General features: G+C 34.2%; 2 protein-coding genes across 3 annotated transcripts in view; one reads left to right on the top strand and one right to left on the bottom strand.

The window, feature by feature from the left end:
* Positions 1-2,964: 2,964 nt before the first annotated feature.
* LOC145580053 ((S)-ureidoglycine aminohydrolase-like) lies at positions 2,965-10,094 on the bottom strand. Its single transcript, XM_081637377.1, has 13 exons — positions 9,939-10,094; positions 9,713-9,841; positions 8,745-8,832; positions 8,573-8,649; positions 8,315-8,354; positions 8,091-8,157; positions 6,860-6,945; positions 5,956-6,037; positions 5,088-5,144; positions 4,371-4,409; positions 3,916-3,986; positions 3,249-3,302; positions 2,965-3,168 (listed from the first exon to the last, which is right to left on the bottom strand). Exons 1-13 carry the CDS (start codon positions 10,000-10,002, stop codon positions 3,099-3,101), a joined length of 924 nt encoding a protein of 307 aa, XP_081493503.1. The 5' UTR covers positions 10,003-10,094; the 3' UTR covers positions 2,965-3,098.
* Positions 10,095-12,121: 2,027 nt separating this feature from the next.
* The window catches only part of LOC145593370 (uncharacterized), a 28,815-nt gene continuing 24,305 nt past the window's right edge, over positions 12,122-16,631 (top strand). The window contains exons 1-6 of one of the 2 annotated variants that reach the window (XM_081649713.1): positions 12,122-12,563; positions 12,680-12,773; positions 14,163-14,257; positions 14,357-14,841; positions 14,929-15,139; positions 15,314-15,625. In XM_081649713.1, the coding sequence (XP_081505839.1) occupies positions 12,408-12,563; positions 12,680-12,773; positions 14,163-14,257; positions 14,357-14,841; positions 14,929-15,139; positions 15,314-15,625 (1,353 nt within the window). In that variant the 5' untranslated portion in view covers positions 12,122-12,407. Of the gene's footprint in view, positions 12,564-12,679; positions 12,774-14,162; positions 14,258-14,356; positions 14,842-14,928; positions 15,140-15,313; positions 15,626-16,631 lie in introns of those variants that run through there. The other variant, XM_081649714.1, reaches the window with a different exon arrangement.

Here is a 16,631-nt window from a genome sequence, read left to right as displayed (position 1 = left end):
TGAACCTACTTGTTCGTATTAAGGTTGGTAGATAAGAGTGTGAAGGCCGTTAACAATTTTTAGCTTCATGTCATGGGTGGTCTTGTCTGCAGCACCCTATATCCTAACCTCTATATACTTATATTGCCTCCAAACTATCATTGATTGTGAGTTCAATTAACCAAAGGGAAGAGCAACAAAAGCTTTAATTACCCTATCAATCAAATAGAAACCTCAACTTGCAGGCCTTCTCAGCATGATACATTACAGGAAAGAAACCAGAAAATTCTACCTTCCAAAACTTTAATTGCCCTATCAATCAAGATATATTACAGAAAAAATACTATGATAATTTTCAACCTAAAGAGCATATATGATTAAAAATGTTGAGCAGAAAGCAGATGATATATGATGTGAGCATGTGATCACATCAATTAGCAATGATTACAATTCATAAACTTGAATGCTTAAGATATTCGCCAAAAGACCAAACTATCAATATCGATCTAGTAATAGCACATGGAATGAAGAAGCTAGAGTAAATCTAGGCCAGGCCAGGCCATGCTCCAGAACATTACAAATTCTTTTGGATAATTTAAAAGGCCGTAGTCAATTCCCTATCCTAGTAAGAAATAGATGGGATTATTTTAGACAAGAAATGATTAGCAGATCTAGCATTAAGAATAAGTACTTAATATCATCAAAACAACCCACCAACCTATCCAATGTATCTACCAACCTACATACAACGTATAAAAAGGTGTGCCTAGGCACTGAAACACAAAGTGAGAGGTCCATGCGACTATTTGATATAGGCAAGTTGATTTTAATGAGGTGCACCGAGATGTAATGCGGCGTAGCTTGAGGCGCAAAACTTACCACTTCTAATATTCAACTAGTGTAGGTTCTTTTTAAAGTTGATAACACTATTGAAGGCAACCTTGTTAGCTGTTAGATTCGCTCTTGCTCCTACAACCCTAAATAATAAAATAAATTTATATCATATTGTGATAACATCAATGAAAACAGAAATTCCACAATATTCATCCATAACAAGTTGCCAAGTGGATATACTATATTACTATGTGCCTATGTCCCGTTGCCCACTTAACAAATACTATAACAATCTACTTTTGACTGCCATTAAGATTTGAAAGCCATACAAATGGTAAAACCAAGGAGAACATGAACATGAACATAACTGTTTTAAAAGCCTTTACCAAATAAAAATAAAGCAAATTCATGTAAGCCACATAATAGGGCGGCAATAGGGTTGGATCAAGAGTCAAAACATTAATTACAGTTACCACAAGTTGTTAGTGAGAGAGGCAACTCTGGCAAGATTTACACCAGATCAATAGCACTAACTACTACTTTATGAAAAAGAAAGAGAGAATAGATGCCTTCATAAAAAGAATCATAAAAAATTGGGGAAAAAAATGTGCAAAGTGGAGAACAAAGGCGGGCTTTTGGGGGCAAAATAAGGCAAGATTATTCAAAAATTTCCCAAATTGGAAAGACTGAGGAAGGCATCTCATGAAAGGCGAGAAAAAAAGCAGGCTCGGTCATGGTGCCTGCTCTTTGCATTACTTATTCATAGGGTCAATTTAACCCCATTTTTCACCATTTCCAAGGTGACGCATTATGAGCTTAGTGGAAGCACCATAGAACATATCTTCAAAAGCTTTCATATATTCAAATCAAAGATGGAAGCTAGTACGAACATTTTCTTTATGATAATGATTTGACAGAATAACAGCTTTCAGTAAAAAAATTAAAAAAAAAATAAAAAAAAGACACAAGATAAGGTTCACACATATTCTAGTTCCTAGTACCATTGGATTAGAAGAGTTACACTGAACTATCCTAACAAGCAGAATCAATGAGGAATAACGAAGAATTCTCAACTACCATGACAAAAAATTAATTTATGACTATCGCATTCCCATCTGAATAAAAAGAATCAATTCGAAAATCTTCATACCTCTGGTTGGTCAAAGCAGCCTTTCTGAGCAGGTTGGGTTAAGCCGTACAACCAGAGATACTTATCCATCTTTTCCTTCCTCCAGATTCACTTTCAACCAGTGAGTTTTGAAAGAAGAAAGACATTAGGCCTGGAACAGAATATGCTGTAAGAATGAAGGATAAAGATCAGCTCTTTACGCATCTGTGCCATATCTAAAACTTTCATTGGACAGTCAGCTTACTACAGGGGATAGAGAATATAGCCCGCCATTTAGCTATGGAGTTCACCAAATCAACGAAATGAGTTACATAGAGAGAAGAAAGGGGGGAGAGGAAGAACAGACTGTATGTCCAGAAAACTGAAATGAAATAGTAACATGACTACATGGGCCCCATCAAAATCAAATTTATCTCATAATTATAGGCCAACATAACATATGTGGCAAGTGAAAAATGAATATGATCAAACAGTTCGCATGAATGGTATGATGGGATTTAGCAAACTCCAGTCAACTTCATCCACCCTGAACTTCAGAAAGAGAGACTAACAGCATACATATAGCAGACGTGTACAACAATCAGCTTTCTTTCCATCAAAAATACAGGAAATCCAACAATCAGCTTTCTGCCTTTCTTACCCAAGACAACACAAGTGTACAAAGAACCTTCTTTCCTTGTCTCACCCATCTCTAGAAATCAAATCAATTCACTTCACATGAATATCTGAATATGAATTAAGTAGTGCAGCCTGTTCTCTGATAATTAACCCAATGAAGCTTTTCTTTGATCGGTAATAAGAATAATATAAATAAGACACCAAGGGAGCATCAATGTGCCAAGCCACCAGTAACATACACTGGGAGGGCTAGAGCAATATTTATCATGCCCTCAAAGACCTCTGACAATGATGAAGCTTCAGATACCTCTCAGACCATCACCAAGAATACCTATTATTTGATCTTAGATTATTTTGGAAACACAATCCTTCATTTTTTATCAAAGCAATAACAAGAAAGAAACCACAAAAAAAATCTTTATTATGCATTAGATCCTTGATAATTGTATACAAACTTGACCATGACATAACACATGGACTTTCACATTAATGCGAAAAATCCACGAGTATGTTTTTTCATCACATCACCAAAACAACATTACAGAGGATTCCTGTTTACATCTTTGTATATCAGATAACGTGTCCTGGATTTCCCAAGGGCAGCATACCTGAAAGGATTGAGATATTTCAGTTTTTTAAACTGATTGATATCAGAACATCTGCTGAAATGACAAGATTTTAAACTCACCATTGAGGCACAAATGGCGCCATCCATATAGCATCGCCTGCTTGAACAGGGTGCCTATTACAAGACAGCCAATATAATGTCACACACTTTTCAAGAAGTGGAAGAAGTTGAGAAAATAATAAATTCATCAAGCATCAAGGGCTATGTGGGGTCAATGCTCAAAGTTTACATGATAAATAAGTTTATCATGTGTTGGATTTTATAAATACGGTGCAGGAAGTTTTAAATAAGCTGCGTGCCAAGCCACCAAGTCCATCGTTTATTTTTGGGGGTGATTGTTCCTACAAGGTCTTACCAGGGTTATGAAAACAACATTTTCTCTTTATCATATGATTTCCAAGATTAAAGCTTTAGCTTTTAGCTTTATCTTGCAAAGCATACTAAATTTAGATTAGTACAAATATGTTGATTTTCCAGGAAATGTTTATTATGGTAATGATTGTATAAGAGTAATTATATGTCGAGCATCCGAATTAGTACCCTAAAATTAAAAGCTTATAGAATCCATAAGTAATTTAAGCAATTTCGAATATATTTCCTTGCCTGATGATGCAAGTAGAGGTATACACTATACAGATAATGAAACTAGAATGAAGAGTGGAAGCCTCAAACCTAAAGGATGTGCCCGAATGCATATATATCATACGTGGAATAGCAATGTGCTTACCAACTGTCACCCAATCTGTAAATGCCCTGACCTTCGAGAAGTAATAAGCCATGTTGGTTGTAATGAACCTCCTGTGGAAGGGGTTAAATCAAAAGTCCAAATACTTGTAAAACACCATGCTACCATGATATAAACCGACTGTGACTAGTAATATTGGAACAGATAGTAACCTATTATGATGATAACACAAAGCTGTGAACAAGAAAAGATAAACAAAGCAGCACAAGGGAAGCAAAAACAAAGAAACCAATAGCAGCTCATTTTACCAGTGAAACTAACGCTGCTTAAACTGGTTCAGAATGATGTTCAAAGCCATGTCACCCATCACAATACTCAAGTGAGGGAAGCTTTCATTAAAATATTTCTTTTTTCTTTTACAAAGAAAGCTTATATTAGAGAGCCAAAACAATACATAAGTATAAAAGAATAAAAGGCAAAAAAGAGCAACAGGTTACCTTCACATTGAGATATTCACCAGGCTGAAAATCCATGATCTGCATACATACATAGTAACGAACTAACGTCAAATTAAAAACTGTCTTTAAACTATGTATGGGGTGTTAGGTCATCAAAACATTAAACACTTATAGACGATAAATAAAAAGCCTTTACTTGAGTAATCTTTCTAGTCCAATTTCACAAAGGAGCAAAAAAGAGCAAGCTTGTTTTACTCTATTTGTCCATCCAATTTCTAATCCCACAAACATTAATAATATTGATTGAGGATTGCATCGAATTATTGTGCATACTATGTGACTAGTTAACCTAAGTGTATAGAGATTTCAAAAATACACATGCAATGTATAATAGTATGAAGTGATAAGTATAGTTTCTGGATCCAAGAAAGCAGTCAATATATGTTATATTAGTCCCTACCACTGCAGAAAGTGAATTATATAAGACACAAACAAATTTAAAAAGAATTATTACACTAAGTTTATAAACAATAGGGACAACAGGATAAAGATAAGACAAATCATAAATCAACCCAAACTTCAAAAAATTAAAGTTTGTACAAAACAAGTATAACAGCGATCATTAAACAAAACAAGGGATGAAAGGATGCAGATAAGACAAACAACTAATTAACCCAAATACTTTAACGAATTAAAACGAGTTAACTGTTTTAAATGCTGTAACACAGCTTGTATTACTGGAGTGTCTTGGCTTACATGGATATTGAAATCATAGGCCATTGAAGTCGGAAGAAGCTTCCTGAGCTGGAAAATCTGGCCACAAGAAAAACATATATTCAACACAACAGAAATTTAGGAAGGATTTGCCACAGCATCTTACCTTGTCTTTGTCTAATCACCATACAAGTTTCCCACCTTTCAATACATTACACAATGAAAAGAAAATAATGATTGATGTAAGGCCCAAGCAACAGACTGAGCCTTCAAGCAGTCCTAACATAAGGGGACTAGGGAACCTATGGTTCCACAAGGTCCTTTCCACTCCCTCAAATATGTAAACTTTTGAAAAGAGCTTGAAGGAAATAATCCATATTTAACAACGAAAGAGGCTTATTGGCAGGAAAGCGCTAATTTCACTCAATGATCTACTCCTACCGCTCCATAAAGTAGTCCCACTTTCCATCTAATTCCATTCCATGAAGTTCTTCCCTCTTATACATATTATTTTGCCCCAATCTAGCTTTATGTGGGATTAAATATCTTATTGCATACAACACTATATCTCGCCTGAGTCCTGACTCCTCAAAAAGTAACCACAAGGATTCACTTAAATTACTTTACACATTTTTCTTGGTATATGGATCTAGTATAGCAAGCAGGGACCACACTTGAAATCGTTTTATGGTATCCTAAATAAAAATTTTGATAAATGTTTTATAAGGAAATTTGGAATAAAAATCTAAAATTAAACATTGTTGCCCATGATTTAGATGATCCTTTACTGCTCAAATGCCAAAACCAAAAAAAAAAAATAATAATAATAGTAATAATAAAACACTAAAAGAAACATGTGTAAATTGATCAGTGACAAACGAAGACTATACACTCCAGAAGAAAAGCATACCTCTCCAGGAGTTTCAAGCAGTGGCTGCTTATCTGTTGAGCCAATTGTAAGCTCAGGAACATGATTGCCCAGATAAGAATGCCTTGAAAGAAAAACAAATTGAACTCTTTCAATTCTTTCAAAAGGAACATTATGATCACAAGAGGATGGGAACTACTTTTTAATTGTATCGCCAATTTGATAACAGATTCACAAAAAGGAACTACTTTTTAATCACTTATTAGATTATCTCTGGGTATGATGTAGGAGGGACTATACAAAATCGTACTATTCCACAATTTGAAAACATGCTACAAACATAAAGCTTATCCATATACTTCAATACTTGAGATAGGCCACATTTCATCTCAGAAACAAAAATTCAACAAAAAGATCAATTCAATACCACAAATAGGTATTCAATCAAACAAAAGTTAATTCAGCTTTCATGCCACTTTCTCACATTTATCAATAAAATTAATTACAATCTTCTACTTTGTACTGATTGATAATTTATCATGATAATTGTTACTGATATAATAATTGAAAAGATTCAAGACCACTAATACTATTGCATTAATATGAAGTTTCTAGTTAAACTTGGCAGTAGTAATAATTTAAGGGATAACAAACATAGCACCAGTTAAAAAAAAAAAAAAAAAAAAAAAAAAAAAAAAAAAAAAAAAGGTAACCATCATGATAAACTACGGAGTAAATATGTATAAATCCTAATCAAAAATCAATTCAGCTTAACAAAGACAAGTCCACTTCAACAAAATTATTGAAAAGAACATATCCACGATGTAATATACTACTTTAATTTGCCGAGCTAGAAATAGTCTATTAGCAAACACAGCCATGTGTCAAGAAAACTACAAATGAGGTAAAAATGTCATAGAAATAAAAGAAAGAAAATAGGATAAACCTTCGTTCAAAAACAACAAGACTAGCAGGCGTATCACTGTCAATTGAATGCTGGAAATTTGGAGGAAGATAAGCAAATGAATCCACCTACATCACAGAAATTATACATATTAATAAAAAATAAATAAAACAAAAAAAAAAGGTTTGCGTCGTATTTAAGAAGTCGATTATATGGAAATTAAAGAACCCCCCTGGGCTGCCAAAAACACCAACAGAAACGCAAAGGTACGCAAGTTACACTACTTCATCACACATTCACACAGCTTCTCTCATGTAAATAAAGGCATGTAACTTCACACTTTACCACTAAACACAAAAAATAGCCAGTCCATTGGTTGGTTCAGAAGATGAGAAGCAAGACATGCATATACCACAATGCCAACAAGAGAGGAGCCAAGCTAATCCACTTCATCCTATATATAAAGTGAAAAGGCTTTTTGGGTTTTAAATTTCACTATCCTCAAATCACCCCTCTCAAGTTGCAAAATCACCTCTCTTATTCACAATTACAATAAAAAATTAAGAATTAAGATTATTTTTTTTTAAAACGTCCTATCGGAAGTTATAACCACCCAATAATAACTGCTCCTTTTCTTCCACATAAATCTATATTTTCAACTATTCTCACTCACCATAAAAATTAAAACTGCCTTTTTTTTTTTTTTTTTTTTTTTTGGAAAAACTCCTCCTAATTTGCTCATTAACGGTTTTTTTGTTCTTCTTTCTTTCTCATGCTTTTAGTAAATATTGCATCTGTATTCTCAGCTTCACAACTCCAAATATTGCCTCTTAGCTTGTACCTATAATACCAATCAAGATGTTGAGGTTCCAAAAATATCCAGAAACCTAGTAATGTAATAAAAAAATGAGCTCTCGTTACAATACTACAGAGTACAGATGGTAGAGGCATAACCAACAAGGCAGCATAAGGCTATAACCTGATGTAAGACCTCAAATTTCCAAACATCGACGCCAAAAGTGTAAGCAGAAGCATGGAGAGATTTAAGTAAGCAATTGTAAACATATAGGCAAGTAAAAGAGCCACCAGACTTCCTTGTGGGCCATGGCTACACCCCTCCTACAATGGATTCTAGAAGAGGGCCAGGGAAAACATACAAGCCCAACACACCCCATAAACTAATCCCTTCAAGTGTTTAAAAACTTCCCATACTTGAGAATTTCTCCTAAATTTCCAGGGGGGGAAATTAAAGTGAAAGGATAAAACCTCTTACCACTAAGGTATGACTGCTGTCAGAGCCATTAGTCAAAGTGACAGCTCCATCAACCACGAAAATAAACCTACCACCACAGACAAAGATAGTTGAAATTTAAACCAAAGATGTCCTACGATGGCAACAGAGAATCAGTAAAAACACAAAATTGATGAAAGGAACCAAATGCAGAGGTGAATTCTCATTCCTTTCAAATTCTGCAGGAAAGGCAACACTATCATCACCTCTCAACATCAACAGGAGGGGGTGCTGATCTTGAATTGTCTGCACACAATGAGATGACGAAAGAATTATATAAAACAAAACCAAGTATCTCTACCTAATACACCAGAGTAGCCCTTTACACAAAGTTACTGAATTTCCAAGATTTAGAAAGCATGTCTCAAGTCCATACAAAAGCTCCTTCCGCATCAAAGAGTTTATATCAGTATATAAATTTCTCCATACTACGTAAAAGATAAGATAAGGACCCTTTCTATTACCTTGCATCTTGGCAATGTACATGACAAAGTGTGAGCCCATTGCTGGTGTGATCAAATGTATTCCCAAGGTATTCTTCCTTTAGCAGCAGTAAACAAATAAAATCACCATGATTTACAACACTAAGAGTTAAAGGTGACTAAATTGTACAAAAAAATTAGAATTAATACTAACCACTCAGGTAGAGGGCTCAACACATGGCTTTCAGGCGTTATCAACGCATAATCTCTTTTGTATACACTTCGAGTAAACCCAGGTAAATCTGCATGCAAGACATATGAGGCACAAGAGTTAAATAGGGATATAACTAGAAACAAGAGACATATCTAATGATATCATACTATCACTTAAAGAAAATAATGAACTGTGGAACAGTGGAACCTTGACGGAAAAACACGGACCGCAAAGTGCAAACTTGATGAGCCAAGTAGCCAAATTATCCTAACAATTACCTTTAAACCATTTGCAATCATAAAATAAAATTATAAAAGAAAAACTAAACAATAAATAAACGAATGGATGGGCCTAAAGAGGGCACAGTTCACAAGGAAGGCCTTGAAGTTGGCATATTTCAAAATATGCACACCATTGGTATTACACCATGATTACTCAAGCAAAGAAGCCACAACAAGCAAAATAACCGAATTAAGGTACAAGAATACAACTCAACAAATCTACAATCATCATATTCATCAAATACAAACATATTTCTGTATTGTATGTTACCTCAGTTCTTCACAAACACATACTTATTCTATCAAATAATCCAGTAAGTATTTGCCTTTTAAAAGAAAAACGATTGTTTAACTCGCACTAAAGTTTAAACCATAAACACCCTCATCCAACAGTTCATCAAACACATGTATCTACCAAATCATCATACAAAAACATCACCAACAAATAATAGCAGATTTCGCCAACAAATGTCGAACACGATATCCAAATCACTATTCACTAATACCAATGATCAAGACTAATTAACTAAAATAAAATTTTCATTTCAATATTTCATCTCCGAAAACAAATCAACAAATCTACAATAAATCAAATAAGAAAAGTCACAAAACAAATAAATAATCGATACACAAAACCCTAATTCGTAACCAAACAATTCTTACAAAATCAAATGCCAAATAACTAACCTTCGAGATGAACCGGTGCGAGTGTAGGGTTAGTAACTTTCCAATACAAAGCTTTGGAATTTTCGCCATTAATGGTGGAAGTTGTAGCAGAGCAAAACCCTTGTTCGGAAACAACAACTTCAAAAAAACCTGCTCAAAAACACCATAAAACGTTTAAATTTCAATTAAAAAAATAAAACTAAATAAAACCAGAGAAAATAAGAAATTATTAATCAATGTCACCAACTTGAAGAAATGGAGAAGATGAAGAAGACGAAGAAGAGGTTTGTTAATGGCGGAAAACACTGCATATTGAAGAAAATTGATTAATGGCGGTTCAAATTTTGGGTGTGCCTTTTCTGTAAATGATGAAATGAATGAGACTGATATAGTGAACTTCTTAGTAAGAAGATTTTGTCTGTTATGCGTTATTATATTTATTCAATTGTATTATTTTTGGTACTATATAGTTTTTTAATACACTCGCTTTAACGTTAATCACTTGCCACTTGCTCATTTGTCAGAGAGTGGAATAGTGGATAGAGGGTAACAACAAGATTAAGAAAAAAATAATTAGAAAAATCTTATCTTTTGAGTTAATGATATTTTTTTAAAACGTCTAGGTACAAGAACTTGTTTATTTGTAAAATCAAAAATTTAATACTTGCCTTTTTTTTTGCCTATGGGGTGTGTTTGGTAAAAAGCTTTTTAAAGAGCTTTTAGCTTATTTTGTCCAATTAGATGTTTGACCAATTAAAAAGCTAATTTGGGTGTTTGGTATATAGTTTATTAAAAGAGCTTTTTGGGCTCAAAAAGCTCTTTTAGAAAAAGCTCATTATAAGAGCTTTTTATAATTAGCTTATTGTACAATTAGCTTTTTGTTTCTTAAATACACTAAAACAGCTAACAATTAACAGCTATTTACCAAACATTTTTATACAATCAGCTAATCATAACCAGCTAGTCAATCCAGCTACTATAACCAGCTAGTCAAACCAACTATTATAACCAGCTAATTACCAAACATGGCCATACTCTCGTTTTGTTTCAACTTTGACTGTGTAACTCAAAATTATGATTTGAATTTTATCAACATAACTTCAATTTTCGAGTATATTATCGATTAGAAAAACATTTCTGAACTTGTGTTAAAATTGTTCATACATGGGTGGTGACTAGTGAGGGATATTTATATCTCTTTGTTGTTGAAAGTTAACCCACAAAAGATACTAGTAAATCAAGTTACAAAATTATTCAAATCGACACATATTAGTATATGCAAAGAGTTGCAAGTATTTTACATGTAATCAAAACTAAAGTAGTCACTTCTTCATTGTTAACAATTATATCTAATATAGAACTGCTAATAGTATAAGAGGTTCTATGCATAAAACTTATGATACCATTAGCGGTTCCATACAATTAGGCAGAATTGAAAGCTAATGCAGACAAGGTAATTTCAACTTAGAACTACTAATTTAATGATATTAGAGGTTATATGCATAAAAACTGTAGGAAAATTTGCCTAAGACAACCTTTTAAAAGACATTTTTTTATCTAGGACAACTTTCTTTTTTTTTTTTGCAAAATCAGACCCGTTTTTTTTTTTTTTTTTTTTTTTTGTGTGAAGGACAACCAACCCCCACTTTCAGGCCATTGACCATCAGAAACCGACGTTGAATCGCACTTGACTTGCAAATGGTCCTTATTTCTCCTATTTGAACCCTTTTTTCCTTCAATTTTTTCACATAAAAACCCCTTTTCTTCTTCAATTGAATCCATAACTAAAAATTCTCCCTAATTTAGGGTTTGATAGGGGTATTCGTCAATTCAGAATTGGTGGGATTGATCTTGTTTGCATTTAAGGTTAGTAATTTCTACCCAATTGTTCGAATTCTATGAAATTGTAAAATTAGGGTTTCGATTTTGGAATTGATTTGGATTTGATTGTATAGAAATTGCTTGCTAAATATGGATTGATTTGAAGACAAGAGATGCGGCTATGTGTTTCCAGTTTGCTAGAAGGACCATGTGCAAGTCAACGTTGGATTCCGGTGGTCAATGGCCTGAAAGTAGGGGTTGGTCGTCCTTAACAAAATAAAAAAAAAAATTAAACGGGTCTAACTTTGCCAAAAAAAATTTAAAAAGTTTTCCCAGACAAAAAATGTCTTTTAAAAGGTTGTCTTAGACAAATTTTCCAAAATTCTAATAATACATTAGGTAACAATGGCGGATGTTGGCCGAAAATATTAAAGACGTCGTGATTAAAATATTTTACAACCATGTCCCAATATTTTACAAGTAAAATTAGGTTATTTAAGCTCATTAACTAAGTTATACTAATCTAGCAAGGTTGGCCCCCAAATAGCTCGGTGAAAGGTTTCCTCTATTCCTCTAGTGCCAATAACAATGTTAGCAGTTTTACACGGACAAATATCAAACCACGAATAGTTTTTAAAATTGATTGATCTGTGGAATTTAGTTTATTCCCTAGTGAAAAAAAAAAAAAAAAGAAAAAGCTTGAGAGATTAAAGAAAAGAGTGGGAAAATTAAGATAAAAGGCATAGGCGCGCATTTGATTCGGGGTTTAGCAGGGGTTTTTGCAGAACCCTAGATACCACTTTCACCAAATTAACTGTTACACTGTGCGATTGTTCGCGCTAATTTCAGCGATTCAACTCTGAATTCGGCGATTGAACTTGCAATCTCCTCAAAAATGGCGGATTTGCTCACTTCTTCACTGTCGCAGAGTTTCCGCACTGTTCCTCCGGCAGCAGTTCCAGCAATGTTAGACTGTATTTCAACTTCTACTGGTGTATCGCATTCATCCCTCTTTGATTCGCTTCTTCCAGATTTCTCCAATCTCATCAAGGTTTGATTTTCTTGTTCGTTTTACAAATTTCATTTTTTGGTGTTGTAATTTTCAATTTTTGCTTTGATGTAATTCACTGGGTTTTGCCCATTTTTGTGTGTGTTTGGTGTGATTAGGCGATTATTGAGGATAATAAGAAGTTAGATTCTGAGGAATGTGCATTTATTGTATCCTACTTGCGGGGGCTCTCTCATCTTATGAAGAAAATGGGTAAGTATTGAATTTAGACTACTGGAAATACCCAATTCTTTTTGAGTTTCGCTTCGGTAGTGCTTTCGCTTATGTATGGTCAGAATTTGAGTTTCGTTTAAGTATGGTCACATTTCAATTGTCTGGCTTTAATTTTGGGATGCTTAAGTATGGTTACTTTTGCGATGCTATTGAGAATTATAGATGTATTTTAACACATGCTCGAGTTTACTAGAATAATGTCCCCTTTAGCTACCAATGGGGCTATAATTTAACTGTAGTAATTATAAGGGGTGTATCTTGTTGTGGAACTTTTTCCACAGTATGAAGAAGATCTTTGTAGGCGGTATACGACTTAAAGTGTAGGATGTAGTTTACTTAGGGTTTTCTGTACTGTATGTGTCTGGTGACTCTGGTCTATGTTGTGTATCATCTGCTAAGCATTAAGGATTAGGGTCATGATTTAAATGTTGGTCATTTTGAACTGCAGTGTTTATATATTGTTTGCTAAATCTTTAACATAAGGTCATAAGTTTGTGAGAATTCGGAAGAGGTGGTAGCTTTGTCGTTATATTGCCGGGGAAAGGGGAGGTATGCATTCTGAAAGGTGATCGATGAGTATTCTCATCTTTAACTACAACAGTCTAGTTTTATGTTTAAAGGGTCAATGAAAAGAGAACTCAGGTTTATTGCCAATTTTATGTTCTGACGAATAGACCACATATAACAAAGGGAAGAGAAGCTGGAAGGTTCTCTTGTCTCATGCCTCCCCCAACCCTCTCCTCGCCAAGAAAAATCCATGTAATGATATTTCAAAAAAATAGAGAACATTTAGAAGTGAATATAGTCATGATCCAAGAAATATCTTTGCAAGAAAGTTCAAATACTTTAAAGTAAATGGCATCTCTTCTACAAAATGCCATATAATAGATTATTAAATCATTTTTTACCATATTCTTAGGAGAGCCAATTTCATCTAGAAGATTTTAGAAGGTGTCAAGAGAGGCCAAAGATGACTTAGGTGGAAGGAGTTGAGAATGATTTGAGGAAATTGGATTTACAAGAGCATGTAGCACTTGATTGAAGGGAAAGGAGGAAGAGGATCTTTGTTGATGACCGCTAGAGATACAATCATGGCTCATGGATTAAAGCTTTTGTTTTTAGTACAATCCTTACATACAACAATTAATTCAACAGCAACAATAATCAAAGCCTTAATCCCAAAGGTGCCGTCGGTTACATGAACCAAGAATTTAATTCGACTTAATTTAATTCTATATATTTATATCAAAATTGTTTCACAAATTTACTTAATAACAAACAAGTTATGTTGGAATTGGTCTTTGTTTTTTTCACGGATAAGGTATGAATGGCTGATAACAACTATGACTAAATCATTGGTTTTGGCAGGAGTGAATTCTGTTGCTCTGGAATGTTTTATGTGGGATGGTTTCATCCCAATGATGAAGATGTTTCAGCTGTATGAGAAAGAAATGTTACATGAGGTAAGTTTGTGTAAAGAATATTGTGAATTCCCTTGTTTATTTACGGAGTGTCATTGCTGGTAATTTAATTAATGTGTGGCATTTTCTATTTTGTTTTAGATTGTAGGCTCTGTGCTTGAAGTTGTAAGTGAAACCAATAACTGGGAACTAATTGAGGCCTCACTGGTTCCAATTCTCCTGCGATCAGTTGGGTTTTCCATGGACATGTGTCAAAACGAAGATAAATCTGTCATTATATGGAGTAGGTGTTCCATCTTTCAGAGCTCAGGAGACTTGCAGAAATTGGTTAACAAAAGTGATAATGCTCCAGTTCTTCCATTGACTCTGTCATGCTACATTTTGAGCTGCCTACTGGATGCTGCAGCAGAGAAAAACCAAGATATGAAAGGCTCTTCCATCCCATCAGAAACATTTTGTGGTAATCTTTTATGGGATCTATGCAATTTGACTATCCAAATGCTTTCACAGAGTCTTGATCATAGGTCTTGCACCACTAGTCTTCTGCTCCCATCCATTTTTAAAGCATTTTCTTCGAAGTGCTCATATGAAGTTTGCATTCAAGGTGGAAACTGCTGTATATCCAGGTGCAGTATTATAGAACAGATACTTTTTATGTTTTGAATTCAAATAATTATTTTAGTTTGTAATAAGTGTCTTTGTTGGTGTTCTAGGCAACATTTCTTCATGAATCTATGGAAGTGTTCCCGAGTTCTTTTTGCTTTGGGACTTGCAGAAAGGAGAGATGCATATGGTATAATCTCTATGTATTTGTCTTATTTTTCTTCTGTTGATCAGTCTCAAGTGGAAATGGATGATCATAGAGCTGAAGAATTTGACATAAGAGCTGAAAAGGAATTTTGGGATGAAATTAAAAGAGGCTTGGTACTGTGTCCTCTTTTCTTAATCGATTCATTAATATATACTAAAATATATAAATGGCCACTAAAGTAGTGGGCTTATTATATTCATCTTAATTAAAAATTGATCTATTTCATACTGCATAATCTTGTTTCTTTATTGATTGATATTTTATATTTTTGATGTGGGGGTGTCCAGGTTGAAAAGGAAGGCTTGATAAGGAAGCAGTCTTTATACATACTGAAGAGAGTAATGCTTATAAATGATGGAGAGCAGCTCAATCCAGTTGTTACAGAGAAAAAGTCACGCCATAGAGCTCCAGTTCCTCATGGCATGACAAAAAGGGATGTCTGGGCTGAAGAGGAAGCCAAATCACTAGGCATTGGGCAAATATGCCTCTCAGCTGATGAATATTTGAGCGAAAAGCAGAAGTGGGAGGCATTCATACTTCTTTATGAGATGCTTGATGAATATGGCACTCACTTGGTTGAGGCTGCATGGAATCATCAGGTTCATATACAAAGTACCCCCCCCCCCCCCCCCCCCTCCCCTCTCTTCTTCCCTTCTCTCCCTGCCCCAAATTGTTGGATAGAGAATGTTGTATTGTGTTAGCACATATCCATGTTGACTAATACTGTCAATATCCTAGGCAGGATTAACCAAAACTGTAGATTTCAAATTCTTTAGCAGCTCTTGCCTTGAATACTATGAAACATTTCCCCTCTTTCTAAGCTTTGGAGTTCATATATGTCTGGTAGGTTTATTGTTGGAATTTCAAATGTGCATGAAGAAAGAAGATGGACCTTTCAGCTCATTTGTGCTCTAATCAGCCATGTATTTAGGAAAGCAACTTTTCCCCTTCACTTACTATACGACATGTGCATGTGTGGTTTTTTTTTTTTTTTTTTTTTTTTTTTTTTTTTTTTTTTCCCAATCAGTGAGAAAAACTTGGGTTTATTTGGGATGTCTTCCACTGGTTTAAGGAACAGCATTTTGAGGGTCTATTTTCAGAACCATGGTCTGATTCAAGTTGTCGAGGCATCAAATTATAAATCTTAAACTAATTTCTTTGGTTGTTTGGTGAAGTTTCTTTCTTCAACTGATTTGAGTCTTCCTCTTGTTGGTCCTTTCTAGTGTATAATTGTTTGGGATTTTACCGTTGATAGATTTCAGAAGAAGGTTTTGCATCTTAAAAATCTAAGCTTTTGCCAAAAGAGGGTAGATTAATACTGATACGAAGCACCTTTTCTGCCTTGCTTATGTGTTTTATCATCATTTGCACCACTTCAGCTAATATTGTTTCTAAGATAGAAAAATTCTGATGAGTTTCGACTTAAATTAATGCAGTAATTTTTATTTATCTATTATTATTTTTTAATAATATTGGTCGCTTAAGTTGTATCAGCTTTCAATCGGTGTTGTTTTGACTCTAGTTTTTCTGTATCAGCCAACATGTACGGGTCCTTTACTGTATGGAAGTATTGGTTTAAAAAAATGTAGTAATTTATGTATTGTA

This window comes from Chenopodium album, chromosome 2 (genome assembly GCF_948465745.1).
Source record: "Chenopodium album chromosome 2, dcCheAlbu1.1, whole genome shotgun sequence".
NCBI classification, from domain to species: Eukaryota; Viridiplantae; Streptophyta; class Magnoliopsida; order Caryophyllales; family Amaranthaceae; genus Chenopodium; species Chenopodium album.
Note: the sequence above shows the minus strand (reverse complement) of the source record. Positions and strands in the feature narration are given on the sequence as shown.